Source organism: Labrus mixtus, chromosome 1, assembly GCF_963584025.1.
Source record: "Labrus mixtus chromosome 1, fLabMix1.1, whole genome shotgun sequence".
NCBI classification, from domain to species: domain Eukaryota; kingdom Metazoa; phylum Chordata; class Actinopteri; order Labriformes; family Labridae; genus Labrus; species Labrus mixtus.
The window spans coordinates 18,101,278-18,115,202 of NC_083612.1; the positions used below are offsets into that span (position 1 = coordinate 18,101,278).

Here is a 13,925-nt window from a genome sequence, read left to right on the forward strand (position 1 = left end):
GAGCCCTGCTGTAAATAGCACACTTGAGCTAACATGGAAATGAGGAGAAAATATTTTTTTCCATTTAGCTCAGAGGAGTCACGTTTTACTTTTTGTTCTCACACCTAATCTAAACAAGGAGAAACACAGTTTGAATTCATTAATCAAGTGTTGCTCTCCTTCATAAACACTGTGAATCTGCCTATGTATAAGAATAGCTGGGAAAGGTGTATGAGAAATGATCTGCATTAAAGACGTGCAGGTCATAGTGAGCTGTAGGCAGAGACTGTTCGAGAAAGTGTGAAAGATTTAGCACATTCAGGCTGATCTGAAATAAAGCCAGCAAGTCTGTTATCTCCAATTCTGCAAATTGGCTAATTTGCCTCTCTTTATCTGTCCCCCTCCTGCGCTCTGCGTGTTCATTTATGAGCGTGTGTGTGTGTGTGTGTGTGTGTGTGTGTGTGTGTGTGTGTGTGTGTGTGCGCGCGCGCGCACATCTTCAGCATTTGGCAGACACTGTTTTCTAACAGAAAATCCATGGAATGAAATGTGTTTTGGAGGTGTTTCATCACCAAGGACACGGTCCACACTCACACAACAAGGCCTGTGTTGGATAACGCTGTTTGGCAGGGAAATTCATCATCCCTTCAGAGGAACCAAAAAGGGCATTTTTAATTTAACCTAGTGTTTTGTGAGTCTTTTCACACATTTATACAATGGTTCGATGAGGTGTAAGTCCCATGGAGAATATGTTAAGTGTTTAAGGGCACCCTTGCCTATCACAGGCTTTTAAAGGTTTCAACCACTCTGTTTTCACTAAAATTCTACATGCACAGTCAGAATCGTAATGAGGACAAACGTGTCTAATTTTGCTGAGGACAGCGCCACATTACATGTCCTGTTTCTGGAGGAAAAGATGCGGTCGATGCTTCCTATTTCCTGTCCAGATGGCAGCATCAGCTGACAGCAGATACCAGGTCTCTGTCTATCTTTGAAGCTCTTATGGAGCTCCTTGGTGGCAGAAGCGTGTGTGGGAAGTCAGAGTTTGGCTTGTGTTTGTGTATGATGTCTTCATATGATTTTGGATGAGAATCCCCTGCAGTTTATTCTACAGTAAAAGCGTCAGTGCCCCTGGAAATCTGACGAATAAATGATTCATTCTGCAGAATTTTTTTTGTCCTCTTTTACACGATTTTATTCAAGTGCAGTCTAACACAGCCCACACAAAGGCTTTTTTTTTTATATTAGACTTGATCCAGGGATAGCATGGATTTGTGCCCCGGGATCACACAAGGGAACAGACATTTGATTACTGTACTTGTCAGCCAAAGAGAAACCCCCCACCTCCTCCTCCTCTTTCCCATCTTCCCATCCTGCCCAGGGGAGATAACAGAGCTCCTCTGTGCTCTGCCAGATCCCCAACCAAACTCTGCTGCTGACTAACAGTAATTTTAATTTGAGCTCGGACTGGACAATAAATCTCCTACAATAGTAAAGAAAGTAAAATGGTGGTAAAAATCTTAAATTATTCAGAGTATATAACTTGGAGGAATGTGATGAATCCCTGTGAGGAGAAAATAGAATGTCCGTTAAATACGCAGAAATCTTGGAAATCAAAGGCAATTTTGTATTTAGACAGCTCATGCACCTGTGCATTTGAGCTATTTTACACTATAAGTGATGTACGCCTTATAACTTTAATCATGTGACTTTATGGCATATTCAGGCCCTCGTTTTGTTTCAGTGAACTCTGACTTTATGATGGGGAGAACGGAATAAGGTCATATGCAATGATAACAGCAATATATTGTGACTTTATTCAGATCCGATTTGTCATCAAACTCGTCACTAAAGTCTCATATGGCCATTGCTCAGTCAGCAGAGTGGGTGGCTTTGCACTTTTTTTTTTAAGGATCCAAGAGTGAGGTCAGAGTGGCAGATTGAATGAGGAAAATCTACTATGTTTGTGTATATCACTGAAAATGTCTACTATTTAAAAGTTAACATAACAATAGCAGATTTCAAATTGCCCTTATGTTTTAGCAGGCACACAGAAAAATCACCAAGAAAGTGATGAGAAACCAGCCACCACTTGTGGTTTCTTCTTTAAAAGTAGGCTGCTGTATTTGGCAAACACAGCACTTGTAGAGATTGTGAACTCAAGAGGAAGAAGAATTGGATAGTGTTGGTCAACGTCACACTTTATTTGCTGCAGCTTTAGAGACAGAACAATACAAATTAAGAATGGCACAAAACAATGTTGCATTATGTGTAATCTTTAAAGCTATATGTGACACTATATGCCTAATGGTCTGTTAATCAAACTAAACAAAAAAAAAGATTACACAAAGAAGCAACTATCTTCATTATCCATTAATCCCCAGAGTTACTCCGGGTAGGGAGCATACAGGTCAAAGCCAGAGCAAACATTAGGCTATTTACAGTATGACCATGTTAATGTGTTCAGAATACCAAAAGCCGTGCTACAAAAACATGACAATGCAGGTGAAGCTCAGATAGGATGAAAAGAAACCAGACCCTACCATTTCTGCCAATAAACTACTAATGTCATTTACTTTAACTGTCTCTGTAAAAGCAATAAAGGGTCATCAAAATAACCCAGTTAGGGGCCCTGCAGTGACATGTCCACATAGTGGTTTTGTCAGACCAATGAGATTGAAGTTTAAGGTCTGGAGGAAGTCTTCTTCTTGCAGAATTTGTGGGGAAAATGGCAGAAAAGTTGAAGTCTGGCTTGCTCCGCACATCCCACTGCACAGAGCCAAAAGTGACCAAAACTTAAGCAACAACTAGTTCTGAAAAGTGACCATTTATGACGTTTGAGCTTTTGCAACTTGTGAACTATAACCTATAAGTGAAATTAGTGGTTGGCACGACTGCACTGTTGCAGTTTCAGTCCAGTTCATCGGCAGAAAACATACTCGGTGTAACTGGTCCACAGTTTGTCCTCCGCCGGGTCGTTACTGGCGTACGAGCAGGTCCCAGTGGAGTTACAGGCCACCATGTGGAAACCAGCGTCTGCCAGCCGGTCAAACGCTTGCTCCAGAAAGTTATATTTGAGGTAATACCTGGCGGTGTATTTGTCAGGAGGGCGGTCTGGGTCTCGACTCTCGTTCAGGGTTTCTCCAAACACCTCTTTAGCCAGAGATATCTTGCTACAGACAGTTATTCTTGCCACCCTGCGGAATTTGGCGTCCGCCTGGATGTCTCTCCCGATAGTGTAGCTGCCTCTGTACCCGACAGTGATGAAGCCCGCGTTGCCCGCACCCCCCGGGGACCGAGGGGTCCGGTCCGAGGAAGAGGAGGAGGAGGTGACCGGGCTGGCGAGCAGCTCAACCTCCTCCGGCTCCCCGCTGTCCTCCGAGCTGTCTTTGCTGCCTGCTGCCAGGAGCCTCGACAGCTCCGGCAGCTTAAAGAAGTCCGCTTCTTTCTGCAGTCGTCTCTTTTCTTTGAAAAACTCGGGCAGGAAAAGCTCCGAGTCCCGCAAGTAGTCCAAAATGTAGCGGAAGAGAAAGCCGTCCCGGTCGAAGAAGAAGCGGCCCTTGCTGTCTTTTGGCAGCTCGCCCGGGGAGCTCTGGGTGAACTTGGTCCACAGGAGAGAGTTTGGGGCCGCTGTTAGAGTCTCGAGTCGGGTCACGTACACCTGGCCGCCCACGTTCAGCTCCACAATCTCAGGAAAACGTTGGCTGTCGGTCTGTGCCATCTCTCTGCCTTTAAAAAAAAAAAAGACTGTGTAGTGTCCCTGTAGGCGCCCTGACTGGACTCCTCACTGTACAGATATGTTTGTATTGGTTTGTCTGTGTGGGAGGAGAAGGAGAAAAAGGACGGCCAACACACAGACACATTAACTGTTCACTGGAAAGCTCTGTGAAACAAATGCTGCCTTCAATGGGCCAGTGTAAGCCTAAACTTCCTCCTTTTAAACACAAGATATTATCTTTATTTAGACAGACCGCTAGCTGAAATAGTTCAAGAAAGTTCAATTATTTTCTTGCCATTACTTTTATTGGGCGATTTTAATAATCACTTTCTGGCTTAAGTAGGCTAATAACTTTAACAGGTTAATGAATAAAAGTCAGAAATCTAATACCTTGTTGTGTAAATACCAACAAAGTAATGAAGTATGATTTTGAAAGGTCTTGGTCTGAAGCTCTCTCAGCTGAATCTCTCATGAGCAGAAGGGAAGGCTAATTAAACTTTTGTGCTATTTTCAGAATGATTTGGCAAACTCTATCTACCGGAGGGAAGTTGGCAGTGTGATCAGAAGTTCCTGTAAAGTTAGGCTAGTTGCTCATGTACTTTGAGAGAGAGAGAGAGAGTTTACAGCACATTATAAATTCTTGATAACACTATTTTGTGGGGCTTCAAATTGAAATTGAGGTGGTCTGGCTGTTGTTTTATTTTGGGAACCAAGCAGTGAGCGAAGCTGTGTGGCATAGTTCAGGGGTTACAGTGATGTTGCATTAAGGTGTCAGAATTTCCAGCGAACTGATTTCCTTCGGGGCCTCCTGGGGATCAAGCAAAGCCTAAAGTCTTCCAGGTTTTGAGTTTAAGTGCTACACTGTGTTTGAAGGGACTGATCAATATCTTTTTTCATGTAATGAAGGTTAAAAAAAAAAACCTGGTAGAACGTAGTGTTGTTTGAAAGATGAAATGCAAGAGCTGTTCATTAACCAGTAAAATCCCAGTTTTCCTAAGAAATCTCCTTGCAGTGATAACAGAGTAACAGACACATGATAAACCAAGAAGCTCTATACTTTCAAGATAAAGCTGGTTCGACTGATCTGTGAGGTCTAAAAAAATCCCTTGAAAAGAGGTCATACTTTTTCCTCAAATCCACCCAAGTCTTAACCTTGGATCGATTTCAACTTATATCACCAAATACCTCTTTGATCTGTTCTTGAAGTGCAGTGTTCACTCTATTCATACTTCACTCCACACACCAGTGTTTCCATACTGAGGAGGACCAGTGACATCATAATCTGAGAGAGATGTGATTGGTCTGTTATCTCACATGTTGCATTTTGCTTGGTGCCATCAGCTATTTGTAAGAGAGAATGCTAAATTATGATCCACGTGTATGACGATAAACAGTTATTACAATTTTCCTCACAAACAAAGAACGGAGACTTGCAGAGATTTGTAGCTGCAGCCATCAGAAATGTCACACAGTAGCTTTAACCATTCAGGATAGTTGCAGCTTAATTGCTGTTGGTGCAGTTATTAAAAAAAGGATTATTGAACAAATCCTGCAGAGATTTTTTAGGAAGTTAAGGCAAGTGTTGATTCAAAGAGAAAAATAGAACATGACATTATAATAAAAGTTTTAATTAAAAGCAAAAAATATTAAAGAATTCTGGATATTCAGTCAAAAATATCAGGAATATGAAGACGCTGAAACAAAGCTCAACACAGATCTTTATATTTATTTGACTCCATACTCAGTTTAGTTGTATTTTTGTGGTGCAGGAGATGCAGTTTTACTTTTAAATCAAATACACTAATATGCTGAAACTAAATCTACATAAATGCTGATCTTTCTGCCTAAATCCTGAATATTGCACTTTATATGGAACTCCCTTTTCCATCTTTCTTCCCAATCTGATCATTCTTGGCAAAGAACTGGACAGTTTCCCAACTGGAGACATTTGAATCTGTGGATTAGACTGACATCTAGTGGACGATTCATGAATTAGCAGTTTGTTGTTTGGGTGTTCCTGGAATTAAGATGTTTGAGGACACATCACATAAGGGTCCAGCCTTTTTATGATCCACCTTAACACAGCTGCTCATGACGTGTAAGGTTATATGAGAAATTATTAAGAAACAATGAATTATTCTGGAAATCACCGCCACAAACTGAAAACACCAACAACAAAATATCATCTAAATGATAAATTCATTGTAGAGCTCTTGTGTGGGAGAATGATTTGTTTAATCTGTTTTCTATCTGCTGCTTTTTTGTAACAGAATTAAAAAAAAAAACAATATGCTTGATGTGTTTCAAAAAATTAAACAAAACACATTTCATTATAATGATAAACTTATTGTCTCCTTCTCTCTCTCCCTCTCTCGGCAGAGAACAGTTAAATTGCCGTCCTGTGTTCAGTACTGACCTCATGTTCGTGTCATCTCTGTTAAATGTTTCCTTTTTTCTCTTTCAGTCTGGCAGAAGATAATTGGAAGTTGTAAAGTTAAGCCTTGCAGGAGTGTCCTGGTTAATATGAAGGTTAAGAGTTATGGTTGCTCTCTTAATCATCATCTGGGTTCTGCTATGAGAACCATCCGTTTATGTATTTATCTGTCGTTTTTGGATTATTGCAGCCTTTGTGTTGGCAAAACCAATCTCTAAAGTCCAGCATTTACAATCCAGCTGTTATAAAAGTACCAAAGTACACATAAATGTTCATTTCAATACTGGGTTTTTTTTTGGTGAAATGGTTAATATGACTGCTGTGGGTATCAAACAGACAGTTATCCAGATTGAACATTGTTTAGAAGAGGAATGTCTCATATTTTGAGCTGCTAACAACCAACAGCCACCTGCAATAAAGTAAACAGTAAAGCCTGGCCAATGTTTAAGTGGTTTATATGTGTTTGCATTAAAAAAAAAGTCTGAAAACTAATTAGTAACCGTAACTTTGAAATAAATCAAGTGAAGAAAAAAGTACAGTATTTCCATCTTTAAGGTGGTGGATCAAACATTTAGGCTATAGAAGAAAACAGGCCGAGTGGTAACTCCACCAGTCATCATCTTTAAAACAATCAGGATCTTTTATGTATCTGCCTGTTCTTCTTCACAGTTAAAAGAACATCTGCTGCAGACATGAAAATAACGACAAGCAAAACTTCAAGGAAGTGAATATTTGGCTAAACATTGGATTTTGCAACACAAATATCTCCGTAGAAGTGGCTAGAATCCTATATTTATAGCGCATTTGGCGCCATCTAGTGGTCGATACATAGACAGATAATGTAATAAGAATGATGAACTTTAGATAGATAGATTTGACTTTTTTGGCCTTCTTTGTCTTTAATGGATAGATGAACAGGACAGCTGAAGACTGAATAGAGACAGGACATGTAGGAAGCAGAGAGCGAGGGATGATTTGAAGCAAAGGACCGAGGTTGGATTCAAACCCATGGCTGTTCAGGACTATGGCCTACATACATGGGATGCACCTCATAGGCTCTAGGCTATCTGCGCCCCCAGATGGATAGATTTTATATTCTGCTAGTGTATGTGTCTTTATTTAGAATACTGAGCCACTATCAACCAATAAAATATTTTTGGTTTCATGCCAAGAGCTCCTCTTATTTTAACGTGCTGTTGGATTGTTGTGATGTAACTTCAATTATTTTACTTCTTCTGTGTTTTCATTCTATTTTGTATTGGTGTGTGTGTGTGTGTGTGTGTGTGTGCAGTGCTGTTTTATGATCCGTACCTTCCTATGAGCAATCATGTGGCCTCTAGCTCGTGATATAAGGTGGCCCCTCTGATGTGACATCCCAGCAAAACACTGTCACTCTGCGGTTTGCTGGAGTGTGACCCACTCAACACTTTTTCTGAGCTCTCTACAGCACCAAACCATCACCCACGTGCTGCCCCCACCCCCCAACCTCACCCAGCTCCTCTCCAGTGATCCTCCCCCTGCTCCTGTCTGACACATGGACAGAGAAGAGAGGCTCTTTTTCTGTCAACTTGTCTTTACTCTGTCTCTTTTTCTTTTTGTGCACTTCCACTTACCATCACATAGTAAAATAAAGGCATATCTTTGAAAAGCTATATTAGTCTATTCTATGGTCAACAGGGTACCATGTGCACAGCCTAAACACGCTCCCAGGTTCTATATTAGTTTATGTTTCAAGTCTATGTTTTATGAAAATGAAACTTGTCAAGATAAAATGATGAGTATCTATACAGTATAATACAGGAGGATGTTTGTAAGGAGAAACATAAATACAGAGCTTAGATGCAACATGTAAATATAAAATGATTCCAGTCCCTTATAATTATTCAAACTCTTATACACACTGTACACCTGCCTGAGTCAAAGTGTCTATTTACCTCCTACTGCAGGGAAAGAAACAACTTGCTAAATTTGATACAAAATAATAACCTGCCAACTATAACACTGTTTAAAGTCATTAAGCTCTTAAGAGTAAATAAAAACAGAAAAAAGTCATTCTAAAATTGGCTGTAAGAAAGTGGTGTGCTGCCCGCAAATAAGTAATTAGCAAAAGCGAACTATTTTTAAGGTGTTTTAGTTTGTCTTTAAACTTGTGATGAATTGTTTTGGTCACTTCGGAGGCAGCTTAATCAAGCTGTAAACACAACTGTAGATTTTATATTAAACAAAGAAGTCCAGCATCGACTTCCTACAGCTCTGTTTAGGTCCTCCTGGTCTGTAAAGCAACCTGGATCGACTTATATCCAACACATCTGGCTATTTTTAGTAGTAGGTAAAGTATTATGGATTTTATTTTGAAACCCAAAGCAAGAAAGTTAACTCATATTCCTTCAACTATTTTCTTTTTACATTCATAGCGATAAAAGAAGCAAACTCTTCCAACTGAGACCTTAAAATTGTTACATGGTACCTCATGGAAGGAAGAAACAAAGAGTATACTACATGGTCATTCATCTATAGTAAAAATATACTAAGAGAGTTAATAAATAAAATAGTCAGCTGTTAGCTAAACAATCATCAAAAATCATTACTGGAGTTACTGGAGTAGCAACACAATAGTCTCACTTAGCCTGTAAACTAGCTGGCCTGGCTAACTTCAAGAGAACTGAAACAATGGTACTTGTATAAGTAGTGATATTGATGGACCTCCATTCATTTTATAACCCCTCATACACAACCAGCACATTTATGTACAGCTGTCATACAGACCTTTTATTACGATCAAACTGCAAACTCATTCCTCCCTAATTAGAAGGAGAATTTAGATGTATGTTTACAGTATTTATGTGTCTCTTTGTGAAATGTGTTTGTGTTTTCATGGAGAATATATTTGTTATTTGTAGCCCTCTCTGTACTCGTGTGTTTTTTTTTTAAAATACTGGTGACGTATCTGCTTATGGCTTCAGTTTAACTTGCGTTTTTATGTGACTGGACTGGACTTAAATGTGTGTGTGAGTGTGTTCTCTTCACCTTCTCTCAGGGTTACGTCTGCACCCTTGTGCTCCTCAATCAGCTCTAATGGATCCTCTGGCTCCGACTCAGCCAGTGCTCTGATTGTGATACTAAAGACACTAATACACATACGTGTACACACACACACACACACACACACACACACACACACACACACGCACACACACACGCACACACACACACACACACACACACACACACACACACACACACAGGTCTGGGTGGGGCTGGAGGCTTGTGTGCTCAGTGATGATCTAAGAGGTATGACGGCCCTCTGAACATTTTCTTCAGTCTTTGTCCTTTGTTTCTTCTCTCCTGCTTCACCATGACTGTCCCTAAAAGCTGCTCCTCCTGCAGAAAGAATGATGCAACACTTTAGTTTCCGATATCTACAATGAAACTAGGTCAGATTTAACTGAATATGCACCGGCCTCAATGTGGAATATTTTTTTTTATTTCTAAATCAAATCTTGATTTACAAAAGCAAAACAATATATAATACAAACAATTTCCCTACTGCGTCTTTATGTCGCCAACCCCCCACCCATCACCACCAGCAGAATTTGTGTGTGTGTGTGTGTGTGTGTGTGTGTGTGTGTGTGTGTGTGTGTGTGTGTGTGTGTGTGTATGTGTGTGTGTGTGAATGGCTCACATGGGTCCCATCCACCCTCCTCTCCTAAGCGTCTTCTTCATTCCGAGAGTGAACAGGTCCCCTGGGGGAAATATGTGTCCCAGTGTTTGTGTGTGTGTGGTCGCTAAATTATTCCCCCCAGTGACTTTCTATGGGAAGAAAAAGACGTCTGTCCATCCAGCCTATTTTAAGAAAAGAGACTGGCTGAAGGCAGCCCTCACATGAATAAAGACACAGAAGTCAGAATACAGAGACATACGGATGTTATGTCGGTGTTTACAGCTGCTTTGGCTCAACCTCCACCACAGACATCATTCTCAAGAGTCTTACAATCTCAAACAGCACAAAAAAACACGAGTATTAAATTGGGTAATATTACAGGCAGTTAGTTTGCAATAACATCCCAATTCATATTTGCCTCACGGGTCTTAAATAAAAATGGTGAGATGGAAAATGAACTGTTTTTCCTTTAAAACTGATTTCTAACAAGGCATTACATAAAATATCATCTAAATGACGTGGGGAATAAATGCAAATGAAAAACAAATAACAAGGACATGATACTGATACTGAGTATTCACCCCCCCAACCCTAACCCCACCAACTTTCATTTAATTTAATGTATATTGTGCATGACTGTTAATATAAGTGTAACAGTCTACAGTGTATGCACTGTATATCTAATTCCACATTAACAGAGCAATAAAAATATTTTTTTTTCTTATTAGGGGCATCAGTTCACCCCTCCCGTTCTGTTTCATTAAAATGTGTTTAATATTTAAACTTTTAATACATCATTCTAAAGTTAATATTTGTAAGTCTGTAAACTACAGTGAAGCGCTGCAATATTTTGACAGAAATAAAATGAAAGAAAATAGCATGTTCTTATTCTATTTTTATATCCTGCAATACATTTGAAATATTGAATCAACAATAGAACGTATGCTGCAACTTTCACCAGTTTAGTGGTGTGAATGAAATGAAAAATGCTTGTACACCCATGATTCAGTGTTGTGAACATGTGTTTGTATGTAAGCTAAGCATTTCTTTTGATTATAAAAATGGGTGTCTCTGATTTGAGAGTTGCACACTTAAGAAAAAAATGTACATGAAAATGTGTAAAAAATCAATTATCATCAACCATGACACAAAAACAAATCTAGTGATCCGGTGACATGGCTGTTTCATTTGCACTCTAAATTCACATGCATTTAATCACTTAACCCCCCAACTGCTCATACATGCAGGTCCAATGAAACAATCAGATTCTGATTGATCCAGATGAGCCACTTGTTCAGATCTAGCATCTGAAGAATCGTACAAACTGTTTGACTCTAAGTTGTGATTTCAAATCAGTGCAGCTGATTCATGGCTGCCGCTCATTTACAATCTTTGGGTTTTGCTGATTTCAGAGCAGTCGCCTCATTCCTGTGTGGAGCTCCAGACGGTCTACCTGCAGCCGGCCCGAGTGGAACAAAGCTGCTTCCATAATTGGGTTCTAGTGGCTGATTCGATTAGAGCAGCCGCTACATTCATTTTGCTAAAGATGCTCCTCAGCTGCTTGGAGGGACTAATGGAGGAGATGGAGAGATATATGGGAAACAATTAGACATGGCATTATCTTATTTTGGTATGTGTCTGTACTTGTGTATACAGAGGATTTATTTAAGTACAATATGTATAAGTATAAAAACTATAACCTAAATATAGAACATTCATAGTCGCACATTTCTCCTTCTCAAACCTCTGTCACATCTTTTGTTTTTCCCCTTCTTCATCCCTCGCCCTCTTCCGATGTTTCAATTAGCTTCCTTGAAATTGAATTACAGCGGACATTACTTAAGCAGGACATAAATAGTGGCCCAGCGACGTGATGCTGGTGCCTCAGATGAGATATGGGCTGTCTTGTGTCAGTCTATCAGGAGTAAAAACCAGGATCTTTATCTGATGCACTACATCATGTTCAATACATACATTTCGCTTTCCCTGGGTGTACAATAACACACACACACACACACACACACACACACACACACACACACACACACACACACACACACACACACACACACACACACACACACACACACCAAAAAATTGCATGTATTTGTTCACTTAAATGTCTCACCATCGCTGCAATATATGGGTTTAAGATGTGCAATGCATTGTTTTGGGAGCCAGATTAAGTTCATTATGAAACTTTAAAGTAGCACATAAAAAAACGACTGAGGCCTACAAGACGTTTCTGTTGTACAGTAAACTGAAAATATTTGTCTATTACCAGATTCTGGAGTTTTAAGGGAAAAGGAGAAGATAATTTAAGCTATTTCCACAGCTAGAAAAATAAATAAATAAATCTCTCATTTAAAGTAGAATATCTGACATATCCGATCACTTTCCTAATTGCGATATGTAAATGTTTCTTTCAGCAGACAATAACAAATATTGATTCTGCAGACTGGGTTGTGTTTTGGGGGTCAGGGGTCATTTAACCTTGGGTCAGATGAGGCTCTCTAGTGTTAAAGGCACTGCTCAGCTCATATGTGAACACAGATGTTAGTAAGTTGTGTGGATAATTCTTTGATTACCTTCATGATCTTCTTCACACACATTACTCCTGTTCCGGGGAGATCCAAAGGTTCGATGTCCTGTGTGAGACATATTTGAAAAACAGGTAAAAAAAAACCAAGACAGCAGAAAGTGAGGATTTTGTGTGCTACAGCTCACAAAAAAAGCTGCATCCTAAAGTTGTTGTGATGCAGTTAAAAATGTGTTCTTCAAGCAGTCCTTACCAAATAACTGCCCCTCAAACTCTAATGGACGAGTCGTTTTTGTTGAGTAATTTACCTGACGAGTAAACTGATCCCTATGTCTTAAATTGATGGTGTCTCTTTAAATTAAACATGCAACATAGGTTTCAAGACATTTTCTTTTTTCTCTACCATTATGCTGCTGATTTTTTGATTCTCATGTAAGCCTGTAATCCTTAAATAATTCTAAAAGATATATAAAATAGTAGTTTTTCATTTGGATTTAATGTGTTTAAACATAGTGCTTTAGCTGTTTGGGACAAATGTGTGTCCTATTCCAATCTATTGAAAATTAACAAACAAGTAAACAAAAAAAAGGAATTCCTTCACTCAAATAACATTCCCAGCCAGTGGTGTAATTCAGGGATGGTCACCTTGCTTTAGGTCGTCTCTCTGAAGTTCATCCTGACTCCAGCTCATTAGATATCTATCTGAAGCACCGTCTGTTCTGCTGTAATCTCATCTCCTCGTGTCCACGTTGAAGAGAAGGGCTGCGGTGGGGCCTTGATTCCCAGAATTCCTTTTTTATCTCTTGAGGTCTGCCTGGGAAAACAAGTCAAACTGCTGTAGCATCTAAAAAAAGGGGAGGACATGGTTACATTTCATCATTTAAAAAAAAAAAAAAAAACACATCTGTCTCTGAGTCAGAGCCACAAGTCGGCTGGTTTCTCCTTTCGGGAGCTAATTAAAAACTTAAAGAAACCTTCCCTCGGACCAGCGAGGAGAGTATGGAGTCCAGCTGAGTGCAAGCATCTAAGGTTTTATAAAAGCTCTCATTCTGGGTTAATATAAGGTTAATAAGACCTATCCTAGAAGAAAGTAGAAGAAACCAATCAAGACGAGAGTCCAAATATCTGTCAGTTATAAAGCTCACCAAATTTCCTGACTTAAAGGGCGTTCTAAAAATATCCAGGAGAATGAACGAATGAATCTGTTTTGGTTCACATCCAAATGCTCTCGAAGAGAGAGTCCTACGCAGAAACCATCCCCCCAACCATCTCCTCTCCTCTTACGTAAATAAATGGATTGACTTTTGGACAAGCAACAGTTTTCCTTCATAATAGTTAATTATCATGAGTGCTCTCTGAGGTACTTTCTATGAATGGTGATGGGACACTCTCTCTCTTTTCTCCTCCCTCTGTTCTTTTTATGGGATTGGTCTTAGTTCTCAAGGACGGCGAAAAGGACGTCGCAGACGGAGGGAGGAGGTGCAGTGGATGGGTGGGGCACCAGCGTCATTCCTGCGCATCAGAGTCGGCAGAGTTTTATAGCTACACCCTGTTCAAAACCCCCCACCCAAGTCCTTATTCTCCAAATGAACCA

The 13,925-nt window shown here is 39.8% G+C and overlaps 1 protein-coding gene across 1 annotated transcript; it reads right to left on the reverse strand.

Moving 5' to 3' along the window:
* Nucleotides 1–2,159: 2,159 nt before the first annotated feature.
* Nucleotides 2,160–3,899, reverse strand: LOC132973024 (BTB/POZ domain-containing protein KCTD12-like). The gene has a single exon (XM_061036221.1). It carries the CDS (start codon nt 3,698–3,700, stop codon nt 2,900–2,902), a length of 801 nt encoding a protein of 266 aa, XP_060892204.1. The 5' UTR covers nt 3,701–3,899; the 3' UTR covers nt 2,160–2,899.
* Nucleotides 3,900–13,925: the final 10,026 nt, after the last annotated feature.

What these genes read in the sequence shown, in the direction of transcription:
- LOC132973024 (XM_061036221.1), bottom strand. Translation starts at nt 3,700, where the DNA reads ATGGCACAGACCGACAGCCAACGTTTTCCTGAGATTGTGGAGCTGAAC.